This window comes from Lacerta agilis, chromosome 8, assembly GCF_009819535.1.
Source record: "Lacerta agilis isolate rLacAgi1 chromosome 8, rLacAgi1.pri, whole genome shotgun sequence".
Taxonomy (NCBI): Eukaryota; Metazoa; Chordata; class Lepidosauria; order Squamata; family Lacertidae; genus Lacerta; species Lacerta agilis.
The window spans coordinates 29,004,626-29,024,918 of NC_046319.1; the positions used below are offsets into that span (position 1 = coordinate 29,004,626).

General features: G+C 44.2%; 1 protein-coding gene across 2 annotated transcripts in view; it reads right to left on the bottom strand.

Moving 5' to 3' along the window:
• Positions 1 to 17,503: 17,503 nt before the first annotated feature.
• The window catches only part of NETO2 (neuropilin and tolloid like 2), a 38,082-nt gene continuing 35,292 nt past the window's right edge, over positions 17,504 to 20,293 (bottom strand). For both annotated transcript variants that reach the window (XM_033156726.1, XM_033156725.1), the window contains exon 9: positions 17,504 to 18,178. In XM_033156726.1, coding sequence (XP_033012617.1) covers positions 17,598 to 18,178 — 581 coding nt within the window. In that variant the 3' untranslated portion in view covers positions 17,504 to 17,597. The remainder of the gene's footprint in view (positions 18,179 to 20,293) is intronic.

The following is a 20,293-nucleotide window of genomic DNA, read 5'->3' on the forward strand; positions in this document are numbered from 1 at the left end:
GCATTGGAATTTGAATTGGCCCGATGAGGAGCAAACTCTGTTTGAGAACCGGAGAATCAAAACATAGAAAGCAGGACACAGAGGACGGAAAAGATATTGCCAAGCAGTGTGTCTCTAAGACATATTAGTATATTGTGAAAAATAAATTTAACAGACCCATTCAGAGAGGGACTGACCACAGTGTCTCTGTATGGTTGTTCAAGGACTCCGGAGTCTTGCAGGAACAAGGGTGGGGATACAGAGAATGTCATGGAGGAGGAGAGGGGCTTCCCTACAGAACTGACCCCAGATTTCTTCACTGCCTTGGAAGATCACATGCAATCCCTGCCATCTCTGAGTAGGGCTGGGAATGTCCCCTGGCTGAAACCTTGGAGAGTCACTGCAATCTAGTGAAGGCAATACTGAACTGGATGGGCCAACGGTCTGACTCAGTAAAAGGCAGCTATCTTTGCCAGTGTGGTGTAGTGGTTAAGAGCGGTAAACTCGTAATCTGGTGAACGGGGTTCGCGTCTCCGTTCCTCCACATGCAGCTGCTGGGTGACCTTGGGCTAGTCACACTTCTTTGAAGTCTCTCAGCCCCACTCACCTCACAGAGTGTTTGTTGAGGGGGAGGAAGGGAAAGGAGAATGTTAGCCACTTTGAGACTCCTTCGGGTAGTGATAAAGCGGGATATCAAATCCAAACCCCTCCTCCTCCTCCTCCTCCTCCTCCTCCTCCTCCTCCTCCTCCTCCTCCTCTTCTTCTTCTACTTCTTCTTCTTCTTCCTATGTAAGAGAAGCCTGTGTTGTCAGCACCTCTCGGGCCCAATGAGATTGCACTGGCACCTCCAGAGTTTCAAGCAGAAGTCCTGGAAGAACTAAGGGCTCCCTGCAACTACTGAAGCAGGTGAGGCCCCTTTAAGAGAAGAGATAGACCCAGTGGCAGGTCAGGGTGAGGAATTCCTCTGTGGTTGAGCCTACTGTGTAACTCTCCAGCCCTAAGGGAGCTATCCAGGGTGCTACCCACCTGCACTTTGCTTTACTGGTTCCACAAACTTGTCCTCTTTTTCTTTTCTTTTTTTGACATCGTTTCTTTGGAATCTCAAGTCTTCCTTGCTTGACTCTACCTGCTTTCCTTTGACAGAACCTGAACTCATGCCTAGTCTCTCTTCCTACCTCCATGCTCTGCATTGGCCAAAAGTTCATTTGCGTTTTCACCGTCTTCAAAGGGGCATGGCCATGGGGCCCATCACAGAGAGCCCCTTTGCACTTTGAGGATATGCCACTACATCACAGCTCTGCAATGAACCATTGCTACAGTTTTGATCTGCTCCATAAAAGGCATACAAATTAAAACGTCTCGTAACGACAACAAGTCCGTGACAGCTCGCCGGTGGCTCAGAACTGCCGTGGCCAATTTGTTTGAGAGCTGAGTCGTGATCCAAAATGGGCTTAATCAATATGGCAAATGGTGACCCCTCCCTCCCCCATCTTAATGCTTCGTAAAAAGGATTAGCAGTATCTCAAAGCTGAGTCCGGGGCTCAGTGGATGGAAAATGATGATGCTCGGGTTTCTAATTAGTCAGCCTCTATCCTTCCATCACATCAGTTTGACATGCCCTCCACTTGTATTGGCTACACAGCTACTCCAGTGCTCCTTCCCCTCACCCCTTCCAAATATTTCAGTTGCCGAGGATACCAAAGCATAGCCTCCAAATGCACGTAGCCAGTTGCCTGAATACTTTATGGATCCCACACCAGTTCTTCAAAATCTTGTTAAGTATATCTTGAGCTCAGAATTAAAGGAAATTATAGTGGCTGGGAGACAGATAGGAAAGTGCCTTCTACTGAGTCAGACCATTGGTCTGTTTGGCTCAGCAATGTCTACACTGGCTGGCAGTGACTCCCCAGGGTTTTAGACAGGGAGTCTCTCCCATCCCTTCTTGGAGATGCCAGGGATCGAACCTGGGACCTTCTGCATACAAAGCAGATGCTTCAGCAATGAGACGAAGGCATCCAATTGTGCTGCTGCATATGCACCATGGCATTTCTTCTCCCTGGGAGGAGTTCAGAGGGAAGAGACACCATGGTGCATCGGCGGCAGCACATCTGGACGCCTTCATCTGCCCCAGCTGCAACAAAACATGTCTCTACAGCCACAGCAGGCACTGCAACCTTCCAACTGCTTGACCTCACCCCCAAAGGCACATTCCTCCACTGTCTCGCAAGACAGACAGATGCCAACAACAATACCATCCTTCCCACCTAGATGCCCATCTGCTCAGCTACTCTGTTCTCTGTGTGTTTTCCCCAACTCTTTGTGAGGCTGCCTCAAAGCAGCAGCAACAGAATATCCCTTAAGGAGGAAGGACATAAGAACCTGAGAAGAGCCTGCTGGATCAGGCCAGCGGCCCATCTAGTCCAGGATCATGTTCCCACAGTGGCCAGCCAGATGCCTGTGGGAAGTGGGGAAGCAGGTCATGAGTACTCCCCCTTCCTGCAATTCCCCGCAACTGAGATCCAGAAGCATTGCTGCCTCTGACTGTGGAGGGAGAGCAATGCCATCATGGTTAGCAGACATTGGTAGCCTTGTCCTCTGTGCAGGGGTGTCTTGCCCATAGAGGCAAGTGGCGCGGGGTGCAAGGGCACCAAGTTTGCGCCAAGTTCTGGAGGCCGCCTGGGAAGAGGCAGAGGCTGGACGCGGCACCCTCACCCGCCACGCTGAAGCAGCCCCGCGCCCGGAGCCTCTGCCTCTTCCCTGTCAGAGGAGCTGCCCTCCAGCCTCTGCCTGCCTCCTCCAGCCCTGCAAAGCTGCCGGCAGTGCTGTAAAAAGGTCAGCAACTCTGGAAAATGGGGGGGGGGGGCCCACCGGAGGGATCTTTGAACCATGGTGCCGGATACGCTTAAGACGGCCCTGCCTCTGTGCAGTGGCGAACGGAGCCGCTTGGCTGCCTGGAGCGGCAAACCGGGGGTGGGGTGTTGCTCCGCAGCGCGCATGCGTTGTGACGTCACGACGCACATGTCAGGATGAACGGTGCATGTGCGGGATGCCACACATGCGCAGTCTGTCCGTGCTGCTGCTCCCACGGCAACCTTACAAGCTGCCAAGCGAGCGGCAACTCGTAAGGCTTCTGGGCGTGACCGCCTGCCCCGTCCGTGCTGCTTTTCACGCGCAGCAGCAGCCTTACCTGTTGCCACTCGCTCAGCGGCTCGTAATGTTGCTGTGGGAGCAGGAGTGCCAGCACAGATGGACTGCGCATGTGCAGCACATGTGCTCCCGCAGCAACCTTACAAGTGGCAACTTGTAAGGCTGCCACGCGCGAACAGCAGCATGGACTGGCTGCGGCACCCCGTCTATGCTGCAGTTTGCGAGCGGCAGCCTTACGAGTTGCTGAGCGAGGTTTTACCGGGCGGCGGGGCTCAGCGTGGGAGTCGTGGGGGGAACACACCGAGTGTCACCCCCCTCTAGGATGGAACACGGGTCGTACCGCCCCAACACCCCCACTTTGCTCCACCCCCTGCCTCTGTGACTCTGTCTTTTAAAGCCATCTTCGTTTGATGGCCATCACTGCCTCCTGAAGAAGTTCTTTCTTTGGTCTGTCCTGATTCTTACCTTCCCGGGCAGCGATACTCGCATGCACGCCTCTCTCTCTTTCTCTCTTTCTCTCTCTCCCCATGCGCACATGCACACACGCATGCACACACACACACAATCCCCACTAGCACAGTTAATAGTATTAGTGGCAATGGTGGCAATGGGAGCATTCGCCCTCTAACACTAATTATTGCTGCCGCAGAAATCCTTGTGTTCATTCCGCAAATGGGCTCCTGGTCATCCTGGGTTTGCCCAATTATAAGCATTCAAACTGCAGCGGGGTCAGTCATCAAAATCTGCCCTTTTAATTCAGCCGCCTGATCCACTTCCTAATGATTTCTCTGCAAGAAAGTTGGTTTCAATTACTCAAGAGCTATTTCCCCCTTCGCCACGATTTTAATTTCCTTAATGTTCCCCGTAATCATATTATGGCTTACAAAGGTAATGGTATTAGACAGGCTGGTTTTGTGTGTGAATGTAACGATATAATTAAGACTGTATGTCCTTAGTAATTGAATCTTTCGGGAAGGCAGACGTCTCAAACGTTTCCAATGGGCCGGCAAGTAGCGCCAGGCCTCTGCGACTTCTCCACCTAGGGATGTTGACTTCTAGAAGGGACATATGGAGGGGGATATTTTGTTGTTATTTTTTTTTTTTTGCTATTTCCTCTCATTTATTATCTGTGAAATTTGTGTCACACTTTTTAAAGCATCTCTCAGCAGTCACAAAACATCATTTGCTAAGGGTGCTGAGACCCCTATCCACTCACGCAGCGTGGTTTAACTACGAATCCTGCTAAAACAACGAATCTGGAGTTCCCAGGCAACTCTGAAAATTGTATATCTGTGAAGGGAACAGGGTGCTGGTGGGGGTGTATCCTATCAAGTCTTGGCACCTTTAGCAAACTACAGTTCCCACAGTTCTTTGGGGCAGAACTTTCCAAACTTTCAATGTCGGTGACACACTTTTTAGACATGCATCATTTCGCGACACGGTAATTCAGTTTTACTAGCAAACCGGAGGTTAAACAAACCCCTTTCCAGCCCCGGGAGGAGCATGGGGAGTGTTCGCGCGACACACCTACACATCACAGCTGACACACTAACGTGTTGCGACACACAGTTTGGAAATCTCTACTTTGTGGTGAAAGCCATGACTGTTAAAAGTGGTATGATACGGCTTTAAATGTATGGTGCAGAGAGGGCCTTAATGCAGCTTTCTTTCTCTTCAAAGTCCTGGTGCCCAAATACTTAGTTCAGGCATAGGCAAACTCAGCCCTCCAGATGTTTTGGGACTACAATTCCCATCATCCCTGACCACTGGTCCTGTTAGCTAGGGATGAAAGGTCCGTATAGTTAAAGCTATGGTTTTCCCAGTAGTAATGTACGGAAGTGAGAGCTGGACCATAAAGAAGGCTGATCGCCAAAGAATTGATGCTTTTGAATTATGGTGCTGGAGGAGACTCTTGAGAGTCCCATGGACTCACGAAGAGTCAGACACGACTGAACGACTGAACAACAACAACAAGATCCAGGACAAAGTGCCGCCTTTTGGAAATTCCCTTCAGACGTCAATTCTGCCTTTGAAATGCCTATAATGTCCAGGGAAATCCGGACATATGGCAGCCCTATGTAACATGCTATATTTTGCAGTGTGTGGTTGAGTATCTCCTTGATTCAGATAGATAAAGCCATAAAATTAACCCCATGGTTCTATATTTGATGAATCACCCAATTTATAACTTCCTTTCCCCTTAAAGATTTGGAAGTGTGCTGTTTCCAGCAGGAGTTCATCTACAAACCTTGCCATTACAGTCACTCTGGATTGCCAGTACAAAAGGCCATGCACCCCCCCCCCCCAGCATTCATAGGAAGCTGCCTTATATTGAGTCCGGCCATCTAGCTCAGTATTGTCTACTCTGGCTGGCAGCAGCTCTCCAGTTTCAGACAGGAGACATTCACATTCCTGACTGAACTTGGAGATGCCAAAGATTGAAAATGGGATATCCTGGATTCAGTGCAGATCCCCTACCATGGACTGCAAGAAGATCAAACCTATCCATTCTTAAGGAAATCAGCCCTGAGTGCTCACTGGAAGGACAGATCCTGAAGTTGAGGCTCCAGTACTTTGGCCACTTCATGAGAAGAGAAGACTCCCTGGAAAAGACCCTGATGTTGGGAAAGATGGAGGGCACAAGGAGAAGGGGACGACAGAGGATGAGATGGTTGGACAGTGTTCTCAAAGCTACTAACATGAGTTTGGCCAAACTGCGAGAGGCAGTGAAGGATAGGCGTGCCTGGCGTGCTCTGGTCCATGGGGTCACGAAGAGTCGGACACGACTGAACGACTGAACAACAACAATGATGATTGGAAACCTTTATGGAAGCCTCTTTTGGATTACTTAAAGAAATACTATAGTATCGTGAACTCGCGAGCAGGAATCGAACTATGAGCAATTAGAGATTATTGTATTGTTGTTATGGTACAAAGGACAAAAGATAGGGTACAAATTGAAAAAAGACACGATGGAAAACAGGGTGGTAAGTAGATAAAACAAAAGAAAAAATCATAATGTATTGGAGTGTACACGTTGAATTTTTGAAAATTCAATTAAATATAATTATATCTGAAAAAAGGGAATGTCTCCCCGCACAGGCGACTTCACAGCAGTGCTAAAGACCTATTGCTTTCTGCAACTTTAAAAGCAGACCAGTTGACTACCACCAGTTGACTACCAGGAAGGGATATACGTAGCAGAGAGGCAGAGCACACACAAAAGTTTGTGACCAGTTTCTTTGTGAGATCACCTTGCCCCATATTTGCATACTTGACTGCTCCAGTCTGCAGAACTGGCAGTGTTGCATGTTGTTCCACAAAATACTTGTTCTGAATTTGTAAGAAACCCCATCTTTCAGTGCATCTTTGGAACTCCCCGCCTATTGACATCAGGCAGGCAGCTTCACTGTACTATTTTTGGTCCCTGCAAGTTGTGTAGAATGCTTCAATCTGTTTTTAGCTTATTGTTGATTTTAATTATTTTTTTAAAAAAGGTTTTAAACAATTGTTTTTAACAGATCATTGCATTGTTTTATTCTTTTTGTAAACTTTGTGGTTGGCTCTTCCCTCCTTAAAAAATAATAATAATCAAGCGGTATACAAATTTTATGAAATAAATAAAAACAAAACAAATATATACAGCTCCGGTTATATACAGCTCTTTTGGGCTGGAACACAGGCCTGAGCAGTTCTGAAAATGAACTAATGGCAGTGAAGACATCCCAGGGGAACACTGAATAAATTTGGCACAAAGAGATCTGCTGGATCCAACCCTCTTGCACTGCATGCTGGGTAATTTCATGTCTGGGGCTGAGGCTGTGCAGAGACAGCAGCCCCTTAGGACCCTCTGTCTGTCTACAGCTGTTCAGGAAATGCAATAAATAGCCGGCCGAGCTGCCAGTACAGCATCCTGAAATCAAAATGAAACATTGCTACTCAGGATTTGCAGTGTGCCTCTTCCTACCCCTCCAGAGATCTTAGGGTTGGTGTCACTGCTTTTATCCCACATCACCGCACTGCAACACTCTCTTTTGTAGATTTTGTTTGCTTTGATGAAATTCTCAACTGACTGGAGCTTGTGTGTTGTTTGCTAATACTTAGGAATGGGCTGCCTTTGCTCCTTTATTCTTGCCGCAATCCATGCTGTTATACTGACATTTTCATCAAAGCCACTCTGGTTTTCTCCAAACTGTTGGTTCCACCCACCTAGATTCTCTGTATCTTTTTCATTTGGAAACAGATGACTCAGGCTTACCTTTCAAGGATATACTGCTGCTGTTGTATTACATTACTGTCTTTTTAAAGGACATACCCCTTCCCTGCAGGGACTTGGGTGGCGCTGTGGTCTAAACCACTGAGCCTAGGGCTTGCTGATCGGAAGGTCGGTGGTTCAAATCCCAGCGATGGGGTGAGCTCCTGTTGTTCAGTCCCAGCTCCTGCCAACCTAGCAGTTCAAAAGCACATCAACGTGCAAGTAGATAAATAGGTACTGCTCCGGCGGGAAGGTAAATGCTGTTTCCATGTGCAGCTCTGGTTTCTCCAGAAGCGGCTTAGTCATGCTGGCCACATGACCCAGAAGCTGTCTGTGGACAAATCCAGCTCCCTCGGCCTGTAAAGCGAGATGAGCGCTGGGAAATATTTGTCGAAATTTATCTGTGGGGAGAATTTTGCCACACTCAGGGCACCACCTGTCCTATGCATTTAAAGCTCTGTGACACAGCTTTAACAGAGGCACTGCTTCCCCCAAAGAATCCTGGGAACTGTAGTTTGTTAAGGGTGCTGAGAGTTGCTAGGAGACCCCAATTCCCCCCCCCCCCCGAGCTGTAATTTTCTGGAGTGGCTTAACAAGCAATCCCTCCTCCCAGGGATCTCTGGGAACTGTAGCTCTGTGAGCAGTGTTTTTAAACCCAAATAAGGTTAAAAGTGTGGCACTTACTATAACAACTTCATGGTGAGTACCAGCACCTTAAAATAAAAAAGCAAAAAGCACTGTCTGTGAGGGAATTAGGGCTTCCCTAACAACTCCCAGCACACTTAACAAACTATAGTTCCCAGGATTCTTTGGGAGGGAAGCCATGACTATTTAAAAACGGTGTGATATTGCTTTAAATGTAGGGTGTGAATGGGTACCTGGTTGGTTAATGTGCTTTTTGCTATTTGGTAAGGAAAACTATGTTACTTTGTGAGTTTCTTTCATTATACTGGCAGCCAGAAAATTAAAAGCTAAATTTAGAGCTTAAGTCTGCACCTTCTTTCTTCTTTGTTATGGCTTACAGCTAAGGAAATAAAATTATTACCTACCTACTGTTGTATTATTTTGTTGTCTTTTTGAAAGCACAGATTCCCATCCCCTACTTTAACTCCAGGCTACCTTTTCTATTCTTTTAAACAGCATCTCTTAGGCTGTGAGCAAAGACACCAGCAGCTTCCCAGCCTTCTCCCCCCACCCCCTGGAAAACAGGTGGGGAAATATATTACCGGTATATCTCCCCCCCCCACACACCCCTGCTTCACTGCAGGTCTAACAGTAAGTTTGCGTGTGTCATCTGGCCTTATTTACATTACAGCTGTTCCTTTACATTACATTTCTTTACATTTACACCTGTTATAGGTGCCACCTAAAACCCTTTCTGCATTTGCAAGAAATCCATATTTTAGTGTGGCAGCTCCCACACTTTGGAACTCCCTGCCAATTGACATCAGGCAGGCGGCTTCCCAGCACTCTTTTCAGCACCTGCTGAAAAACATGTTTATTTTGTCTTGTCTACCCAGAAGTGTATGAGAATGTTGAGATGTAGGCTTTCATTTGCTTTCGGTGTAGCTTTGCTTTTAATTACTCTTCCAACTTTTTAAATGGCTTGTTTTTTATTGATAATTTTGCTGTTTTATTCTTTCTGTAAACTGCTTTGAGCATCCCCCCGTTAAAATGTATATAAAGTTTATGAAATAAAAAATGCATTATATTAACACCCATCCTTTCCCCTAAGGAGCTCAAGGTGGCAGAGATGGGTGAGAGGCAGGAACTGGCCCAAAGTGAGCATCATTGCCAAGTGAGGATTTGAACCCTGGTCTCCCAAATCCCTAGTCCAACACTCCAGCCACTGCACTACACTGCCCTCCTTCTGCTCTAGATATTGAAGGCAGTTCTTATCAGCATCACAGCATAACAACAGTTCTTTCAGAACATACAGTTTGGGCATGTCTGCGTTGGAATTATACTCCAGAGATGTCGAGCCAACACGCCTCTCTGCTGGGCTTGCAGAAAGTGTTTTGACACACATTGAATTGCCACAGGCTTCTGGTAGGGCTGGTTCAAACATTGGATCATATCTGCTATTGACAATGAGACTATTTATAGATCTGGCGGTTCTTCCTTTTTCTTGTATGCTTTTTTTCCCCAAACCACCACTTCCTTTTGAATATCTTCCCACACTATAGAAAAGCCTCTACAATACACTGACGCTTTTGAGCATGGCAGGAATAAAACATTCAAATAGATGCATTTATTTCTGGTAGCTCCTGTGATGTATGGGGGGGGGGTGTGCTGTTCAGTTAAGTTTGCAAAAAAGAAAAAAAAAAACCCAAACAAATGCTCAGGGTAGAAGGCGAAGATATTTGACATCAGCCACTAATAGCAGCTTCAATGACTCACAGAGGGCTTCCTTGAGGAAATCAATGAATACATCTAACCTTAGCGAGGTCGACTCGGTAATCAATGCGCTTGCTGACCTCGGCGTGTTGTCCTTCAAGGCAAACGTATAAAGTGGGTCTAATTGGTTTGGCAACCTTAGAACATGGGATGGCAAGAGACATTCTATACGACAAGGAAGGATGTGCCAACCCCCTCCCCAAGCAGCCTAGGACAGTGTTTTTCAACCTTTTTGGGGCAAAGGCACACTTGTTTCATGAAAAAAATCACGAGGCACACCACCATTAGAAAATGTTAAAAAATTTGACTCTGTGCCTATATTGACTATATATAAAGTAATTTTTCTATTTTTCCCACGGCACACCAGGCAACATCTCGCGGCACACTAGTGTGCCACGGAACAGTGGTTGAAAAACACTGGCCTAGGAAACGAGATACAAACACTTAGGGCTTGTCCAAACCCACTGTTTGCCACTGAATAATTTTTTCCTGTGGATTGACATTCGTTTTGATTCGGCGGTAAACATAAGGCTTCCCCGGGGAAAGTGTTGAGGTGTGTGGGTGACCCCTAAGGTAGATTGGGAAAGGAAACCTAAAAACGTTTCAAAATTGTGTAAGAAAATAAGAATGTTCAGGTTAAAAGTGGGGAGCTGAGCACCAGAGATCTACGCTCTGGAAGGTGCCCATGGCTTGTAGTTGATGCAGCACAGTTATCAGACTAATGCAGCTTCCTATGCTAACTGGTACAGATAATCCTAGCTCAACAGTCTCTATAGCATTTCATTGGTACAGAATATTTGAACTTGGCTACCTGCAACAAAGGCTGAGCTTTTTAACGTCAGCACCCCACCAATTATTCTCAGAGCTGGCCTATATTCCCCTTGGAGGCTTCTAAAGGCAGTTTGCAGACAGAAGAAAAAGGGAAGGAAATAGCTAAAAAATAGCCCTGGTGGGTTTTGATTTCTCCATTATGTACAAATAATGTCTCTTCTCTTTGTTCTACTGGATTTCTTGGCTTTTTCTGCCACAACAGCAAAGGAACACACAGGCGTATCAAATTCTGCAGGATTATTACAAAAAAAACAAACCAACAACCCATCCCTGTGTGCAATTACTATAGTCTCATCTGCCATAAAGAAAGAAGAGGTGTAAGAGGCTGAGGCTGCAATCCTTTGCTCTTACCTGAGAGTTGGTCCTCTTAAGTGGGACTTATTTCTGATTAAAAATTTATGGGGTTGTACTCCTTGAGATCTAGCAATGTTCTTTTCCGCTTTTGTACAAGTGTGATGTGGCAGAATACCGTATTTTAAGTAATTTTTAGTGCCCATCACAGTACAGGTATTTCAACTCAAAGTGTGTTGCTTTAATTACAATTGAATAAAGAAATTACTAGCTTCTAATAGTTTTAAAATGAGTGAGAACAGACAACAACTGGCTTTTTAATATCTGTTTGTGAAAGTGAAAAAAGAAAATGGAACTCTTTTGCTTAAACCAGAACGTGTTGATACATCAGGCATCATAAACATGTCAGGTGTGATATGGCCATATCAAAAAGGATAGTTTCTGACTGCTATAATTTAGTCAAAGCCTGTTCCCCATCTAAACTGGTACGAGCTCCAAATTGTGTTACTGTCAATATCTGGAATGTGGACCCTGTGACTGAAGTTTCAGAGTCAGCTGTAGCCATGAGCGCTACATGATTCATGAACAAGGTGATTATTCAACATTTACAACACTGGGACCTTCAAAAATGGCAAATGCTTCAGCTGATGCACTGATGTCTGGTCTCTGTGGGTGTTATTAGGGAGAAGTGTGTTATATCTGCATGTGTTGCGCTGTACTATGGACAAAACATTTGCAGAGGCTTGCTTAGAAAGTTACAGAGCAAAGTAATTAGTGTTGCCCACTTGGCCAAAACTCACTTCAGGCTGACTCCGAATGAGGCAAATAAAAACTTGGTTCAGATGGTAGATTGCTATGAGGCACAATTTAAGAGCGGATGACTTTCAGGAGGTTGGAAAGAGCCGTCGGGCAAATAAGTATAAAGGAAAACTGTTCCTATTGAGACACTCTTGAGAGAGAACTTAAATGGCTCAACATACATTTGAGTTCTCTTAATAAAATTCATTCTGCAGCTAGGGATTGAGTTTCTGATGTATCTCTTTCCAAGAGCCACACTACAAAAGCAGTACAGGTAGAGCGGGGTGGGGCGTGGGGAGAGTGTCCTGGAAGTTAACCAAAGGGGATCCTTTCAAAATTTATACAAAATAGCTTCTCATGAACTCGCGGCTATTGCATATTGAGATGGTTATTTCTATGCATTGTGAAACCGAAGCACAATCCTGACACCACTCATTGAGATGCCCAAGGAAACCGAGAACTCATGCAAGCCGAGATAAGAGTTTTGCGTTATGAGCACATAATACCAGGTAACCATGCGAATAAAAAGAATAAAAAAACAAGATAACCAACTTGGGGAAGGTCTCTGTCTCTTAATGACATGCATGTTGGCATTTTGTTACTGAGCAGGGTAGGCAGCCTTTCCTCTGGGAGCTAATCTGTTAGGAGCAGTGGTGGGAAGATTTGTGGATAAGACACACTATAGCTCTGCTCTGCCTCCACTGTTGGAGGAAGTACTGTATACATCTGAATGCTGATTGCTGGGACCACACATGAAGAGAGTGCCATCATGTTCATGTCTTGCTTTCGAGCGTCCCATAGGCATTTGGCTGGCCACTGTGAGAAGAGAATGCTAGATGGTTAGCCATTGGCCTGATCCAGCAGGTGGGCCCAAGGGGAAAATGGGGAGGGGTCAGTCACAGCTCAGCAGGAGAACATCTGCTTTGTGTGTAAAAGGTCCTGGCCTCTCCAGATAGGGCTGGGAGAAAGCCCTGTAGGAAACCCCAGAGAGCTGCTGCCAGCCAGCGCAGACAGCACTGAGCTCAATACAAAGCAGCTTCCTATTCTGGGTAACGCCAGAGTGATAAATCTTGCCCTTCTTCGGTTTTCGCCATGGCTGCCTCAGATCAGAATTCCCAATTCTACGAAGATCTGCTCAGAAGGGAAAAAAAGTAGAACACTTATTTCTGAGTAGACCTGCAGAAGGCTGAGTACACTAGACCAATACAATTTGGAAAGCAAATGGAAGCAATTCTTTTAGGACTGTAGGTGACACACAATGTGTGTGTGTGTGTGTGTGTGTGTGTGTGTGGCAGAGGACTACCATTTTTTTTTTATCCAGACAGCTAGGTTAAAAACTTATTTTCTCCTACCAGAAAAATAAATAAATCAAAGTATCACTTGTTTTTTCTCAAATAAAACAGCACCTTCCAATTATTCTGGAGCTGGATAGGAAGAAGGAAACACGCTTTTAAAGGCCAGGAAAATAGGGAACAAACAGGAGGGAAGGAACTCTCATGGGATGGGAGAAGGGGGCAGCTTCAGGAGACATCAGGCAGCCCAATTGCACACCTGTGCTATAGTGCTTAAATGCAGTTTGAGACAGCAACATTCTTTCTCTGAAATATCCGAACACAACACACCCCACTTATAGCTTAAAAGGGCTCCTGAAAATGCCACACATATAAATGAAAACGTGCCCAATATTTTCAGGTCTTTGCTTTCTCCCCTCATGGTCCAGTCTTGTGGAATCATAAAGGCTCGTTCTGCACCCTGGATTACTGACAACAGCTAAATGCTAGAAAAAGGAGAAGTTGGATTTCAAAATTTTCATGATTTTAATACCTGAAGTAGATGGAAAACAGAATTAGCTGATGCAGCATTTGCGATCTCCCTTTTGCCCATACCTTCCCTTCTTCCCTCCCTCACCAGCTGGGTCTGAACAGTGATTGCGTTAGGAAAATAATGGAGAAAAGGGAATTGTGACTACGTGATTCATCCAACCAGATGCGATTAAAAAAAAGAGAGAAGTAGTTATCCACTATTGAATTGCTTGTCATACACTGGGATGATTCAACATTTGCTTTCGGTGTTCCACAATATGACAAAACATTTCTGCATCTTTTGTACAAAAATGTGTGGGTACCAAGTGAAAGATATTGCTAGAAGAGAACACAACAGAGTTTCTTTTAAGATGGTTGGAGGTTCCTGGAGATTGCATTTTATACCAACTGCTTCCACTCAGTTACCTAAGCTGCCCTCTTTTTGCACGTTTCCCTTTACTAACCACGCAAACTAAGTCAGCTAAGATGGATCTGCACTGTTCTAAATGGTCTTGTGGTTAGACTGAAGGCTTCAACTTGGTCACAGCAAGCAAGCAAACTTCCAGGGAACAGACAACTCTCCTTTCTGTTAGGCAACTGAAATCCAGTTGTGTGTTGAGAGAACTACCGCAGAAACCAGGAAGACCTTTCACACAGGTAGGCCTAAATCACAGATTATAAGGTCAAAGTGATTAATAAATTCAGCTTGGCCAGCCCTATGTCACTGAGGAAGTATTTTACCCCTTGTCATGCTCTGTTTTTCTCATGAGCTGGTAAATAGTCCAGGAGCTGGAAAAAGACAAGGTTTTTTTTGGGGGGGGGCATAGGAAGAGGTAGGGCACATCTGCTTTTAAGAACGAGATTGCTGGGAGATTGTTTACAGATGACCCATGTCATGTCTACTTTGGCTCAGTTGATTGCAAAAGCAGCACTATTTAAAAATCCCACTGTTTAAAAATCTTGGACCCAGCAAGATATCAGAGCCCGAAAGTCGAAGTCACTTTGGGATTATTTTGCACTAAAGAATATGACCAAAACAGTGTGTGCTTATTGCACTGAATGCTGAAGCTACTACCCTTGCTTGTGTGAAAAAACCCTTGCTGTACAGCTTGTGCAATTGTTTTTGAATGATGTTATTTTTAGGACTGTATTATTCCGCACAGTAACCGTGTCCAAGTTTTTTCCTAGAATAACAAAACTAGTTATTTGGTCATTCTTGTTTTGGGGAAAACAGCAATAGCTGAATGCCCTAAAGACTTGAGTTGTTACGCTTTACTGATGCAACCTACTTTTACAAAATCCCAGTAGTCTTCTTAAAACAAAAGTACTTGAAATGCAAGTATCTTACAGTTACACAGCAGCCTGCAAGTCAGTACAACAAATAATTTGTAACTTTCCTTTATCATACTTTTTTTTTTTAAATACAGGGTATTGCCCATTGGCTCAGAGTTGCAAGGTCACATTTAGTGAAAAACAGATATGTAAACAAAGAAGGCTTAAGAAACCTGTGGATTTATAAAAGGCTAGATGGTAAAGAAACCAGGTGTTCTTCACAAGTAGCAATACTGCAGTTCATAGCTGTTAACATGCACACTGATAATCAGTTTGGTGTACAGGTGCTTGAGTGGCAGACATAGGTCATACAGTGTCGAGTTATATCAAAGTCTAAGAAAAGTTGGAGATTTCCATTTATAAACCATTTGATCATAAAAATATGGAAGCCATACCTGTAGAGTTAAGAATACATTACAAAAATGTGAAGTAATACTTCTTTCTTCCGCCTGACCTGCGGACAGGCCTTGGCCTAAAGTCAAGGAGCACAACCTACAATATTCCATGACAGGACAAGGCAGGACAAAGACACTAGAGAAGTGGGAATTGTGGCTCCTAGTCCAAGTCACATTCTTCAAAGAACCTTCTTTCCAATGGACAGAGAGAACACCATGTGTCTAGAGCAGCAGTAGCAATCTTGTGGCCCTCCAGATGTTGTTGGACTAGAATGCCTATCTTCCCTGACCGTCAACCGTGCTGGTTGGGGCTGATGGGAACTGAAGTCCAACATCATCTCAGGTTCTTTTCTGAGAGGCAACAAGCAGAGAGAATAGATGTTTTGCATTACAATTTACAGTGGTATCTCGCAAGACGAAATTAATTCGTTCCGCGAGTCGTTTCGTATTGCGAAAAATTCGTCTTGCGAAGCACGGTTTCCCATAGGAATGCATTGAAATTTAATTCCCATAGGAATGCATTGAAATTTTCGTCTTGCGAAGCACAACCTTAGAAAAATTCGTCTTGCGAGTCACCTAAAAAATGGCAAAACCCTTTTGTCTAGCAAGTTTTTCGTTGCACGAGGCATTTGTCTTGCGAGGTACCACTGTATAGAGATTAGCAAATGGCATAGGAGCCAACTCCCTTTGGCCCCCCCAAAGTTGATGGGCGTTGCCATTCAAATGGTGTGCATACACTGTATCATGTGATCATGTGGGGTTGGGTTTACCTGCTCCCCCCCAATATTTTATTCATGTTGGCACCTGGGCTTTGATGGCTTGGGCTGACTACTAACCAATGCTACTTGTGGAGAAAGAGCTCAATGAATGGTAACCAATCTCAGGTTAACGCTTTTTGCCTTTGACGATGGTCAGGGAAGCCTGAGTATTGTGGCACTGGAGAACCTTCCAACAACAAGGGTACCAAGATTCCTGCAGAGGAAAGCCTCATAAAGGCATTTGAACCTAACTGGTAAGTAGGCATTCCACACAACTTGTAATGAATTTAAATAGTGTTCATGTAATACACACATCATAAAAAACGTTGGCCTAGGGCTCGGCTCGGCTCTGCCATACAGAGTAATTTGAATTCTTGCAACACGTGGGGGGGGGGAGATGTATTTCTCAACAACCTGCATCACCAAAAGAAAGCAAAAGCTATTTATTCCACCAAAGACATGTGCGGGAAGAACACTCAAGACCGCTTTAGGACACCAACGTTGCTGCAAATCATTTGAAAGACACAGGCCAATATTCTTTCACAGTTAAGTACCTGCAACAATAATGTTTGCACCATGTTAATATGGCAGAAATTGCCTTTCAGCAGTTTTCGAAATCCCTGATGTATTGCTGCAAGAAGATAATACAAGTCATGGTCTAAACGTTGTTAACACATTTTTCTGATAACCTTCAAACAAGTGTTGTGGTGATGTCTTACCTGTGCTTAGCGCGAAGTGCTATCAGTGCATGATAGGATGTTAACACAACTAGAGATTTGGTGTGATGTTGAAATTACCAATGGATTTTGTCTGCCAAAGACAAAAAAAACTTGATTTTCCCAAAGGAACTGAGTTCAAAGATAAAATTAAATCACTTTTAAAAGGCAAGAAACCCATTTCATTCATTTCCCCAACAGAACTTGGAGGTCCTGAATATTTGTGCTGGTATGATGTCCTTAAAATCTCGTCCCATTGTCACCAGAAGCAGCCGCCAGTACGCCATTTGTTTGCTGGCATAGAAAGCCTTAGGACTGGGCTTTAAGGAGTCAGTAATTAAAAAGGCAGCGATATATAAATTAGACAAGATGAACCAGATGGAATGCAGTGTAACTCATTTAAGTCTTAATTGGCACTTAACACAATAACTCTAGCTACAATTTGACAAATATGATAACTGCTTTCAATGTTAAGCTATATGGTGTTGTACCCTCTTATTTTTTATTATTATTACTGGAGTAATTAAGCTTTTGACTCGAAGACTGAGAACCTGCAGGAATGGAGCAAGGGAGAGAGTATACACTGATTTATATATCTCTCTCTCTGTGTGTGTGTTTTGTTTTGTTTTAAATGTCATGTAGCTGAAGCCTCATGCAAAACCTGTTATTCTGTTCTCCAAGCAGATGGGCAGTTCACAAGGAAAAAATTATTTATGAAGAGTTTTCTTCCAGGGGGGGGGGGGAAACAACCCTAAAATAAATGAGCTAAAAAAAAAGAAAAAAAAAAGAATGAATACACATGTCTCCATCGAATTCCGTATGGTACATTTTTGTACATTCACATACATTATATTTATATAATATTTACACACACCCATTTCACCTTCAAAACCAGATTAGAAGTCCATTGATAATGAGCCTTGAGCAGTGTCCTCTCGACCCCTCACGTAGATTTCGCAAGGGATCTCTTCCATCACCCTGTCCTCTATCACCTGCTCTGGACACTCGTGAGCCTGTTTGAAGGTATAGCTACTTTTTTTGAAAGTGCTATTGAAGGTCTTCATTGGCTGAGGTTGTGCAAAATCGTTGCGGAAAGGGAGTTCCATGGAACTGAGGTTGGTCCTGCTTTGCTTTACAGTTGCGGCTTGGGAGCCACAGTGGTGGTCATGGATGCACCTCGAAGCTGTTGAGGAGCGTCTCATTTTCTGGTAGTTCTCAAGTTCTTCAGACAGGTCGGCCAAGTCGGCGGAGATCTCTTTGTCTCTCAGCGAGAAGAGCTCGTAATGAGGTGGGTCAAAAACCTCCTGGAAACCAGTTTTGTTGAACGTGGTCTTGCACGCCATCACTTTCTTGCGCGGCTGCTTGACCTGAACCAGGATCGAGATGATGAGAAGGACCAAGACGATTCCTGAAGTAATCCCAATTATTGTCCCATGGGTTTTGGTGATTTGCTCAAACAGCCCCGTTTTTTTCTTTTCTAAAAAAAAGAAAAGAAAAGAAAAGAAAAAGGGAACCAAGCAGCAACAAACAATATTAAGACTGTCATATGACAATATTAAGTCCGTCACCCAACAGAGAGGGAGAAAACCCTGCACTCTGCTTTTTTAAAAAATCCAACTTTTGCTGCTAAGCTGTTTTACATGTTCTATCTGCTATCTCTCCCCCCCCCCGCCCCCGTTTCCTCAAGGTTGAACCAGTGTGGAGCAGAGTAATCTTCACCCAAGGAATTCTAAAACTTAACAAGTTCTTTGTGCAGCTTCTACTAGCTCCAACTTCTTCACTTGTTTTATTTACGTAGGAGCTGCTTATGTGGGAGATTATGGTCACAAGCAGGGCAACTAACTGTGAGAGCAACACTAAATAAGAATACATGCAGAGCCTTCTGGATCAGGCCATGGGTTGATATTGGCTAGCATCCTGTTCTCGCAGTGCCTAGCAGGTGTCTGTGGGAACCCAACAAGAATGGCTGGAGTATGTCAGTTCGCATTTCTTAGTGCAGAAAGTATTGATCTGATGTGTAGAGATCTTTCCTATTATAATTAATTCAAGAGGGTTCTGGAAGCTTCTCTGTGTGAAAGAAACAAGCAGAAGGTTCATGATGTTTGGGTTATATCTTCAGAGGAGCTGAGTACAGCTGGCTTAAACTGGTTCTGTTATCTTTTTCTGGCAAGGTCAAGCTGACTATAATAATAGGCCAGAAAGACTCTGGGTTTCACTTTCTCTTTCTATCTGTTTTCCTTCTGGTGCGGTGTTCTGTACATAGTATGCTTAGTGTTAAGCTTTAGACTTCTTATAAGTTATTGTAAGTTTAAGTTAAGTCTGCTGCAACTGGATTTCTTATGGACAGTGCCAATCCTGAGTGTATTGGATTTGTGACCATTATGCTCATTTGCCTTCAGTAGCAGTAAAGCTCTGCTGGATGAAATATTAATTGCCTCTGGTCTATTTTTGGGGAATCCTGCAATGTGTTACTCTGCTAACTATACATTGGAATCTACTCTGGATCAATATTGAGTAGAATTACATGACGGTGTACAAGAGCGCACTCCCCCTCCTATGATTTCCTTCAGACGCATTGCTGCATCTAACCCTGGAAGCAGAGCCTAGCCATCATGGCTAGTAGCCACAGACAGCCCTCTCCTCCTTTTATCGTTGTTTTGATGACTGGGGGGTTGGGGGAAGAGACGGGCCACAACCTCAAGCCCTAAAAGTTAACAAAACGTGACAAAAACCATAAAGTGATGTGAGCACTTCATACGAAAGCACACAAGATGGCACTAGCAGATCGCAGTAATTTTATATATCTAGCTACTTAAAGAGAGAAAGGGGTGGAAAAGCAAGCTTTAGAAGAAAAGGTCATTCTTCTGTATGGCAAGAGGCATGAGCATGAATAAAATAAGATATTCAGAAGGGGTATAGTGACATTATTATCTCTTGGGTATTAAAAAGAAAAGTCCATTCACATCTACAGACAAAATATGAATAGTAATTTATTTCAGCCCAAAGGATGGTGTTTGGCTCCAGCCACGCAACAAACGCTAGAACAGATTTCTGAACTGATAGGACACAGGCAACATATACAGAAGCATCATAATTGTTGCCTAGAGAATTGTTGGTAAAAAGGCCACCCCGACTAGGATTGATTCATGCTAGCAAGCTGGAGGTTTGTTAGGAAAAAAGCTTGTTGTAAATGATCCAGAGTTGGTCTGCGACTGATTTATTTTTGTTAGGCTATAAAACAGGAAACCTAGTCACCGTGAGCAGAGAGATATAGTGTTGCACAGTAAGTGCATCTGTATGGCTTACTAACTCAAATGAAGGTGCTTCAAGGTGAAGAAACAAGTCGCAATTGATACCGAGCTAGAAAATCCAGAAGCTTAATACATAAATAATCCAGAATTGCACTTCAAGTTTAATGTGTGCTTTTGCCTTATAAAGTTTAGGTAGGCAGATCTCCATTAGGGAGAATAATTTTATTAAATTTTAATTTTTTTTCTTATACAGTGGTACCTTGGTTTAAGAACAGCTTAGTTTATGAACAACTTGGATTAAGAACGCTGCAAACCCGGAAGTAGGTGTTTGTGAACTTTGC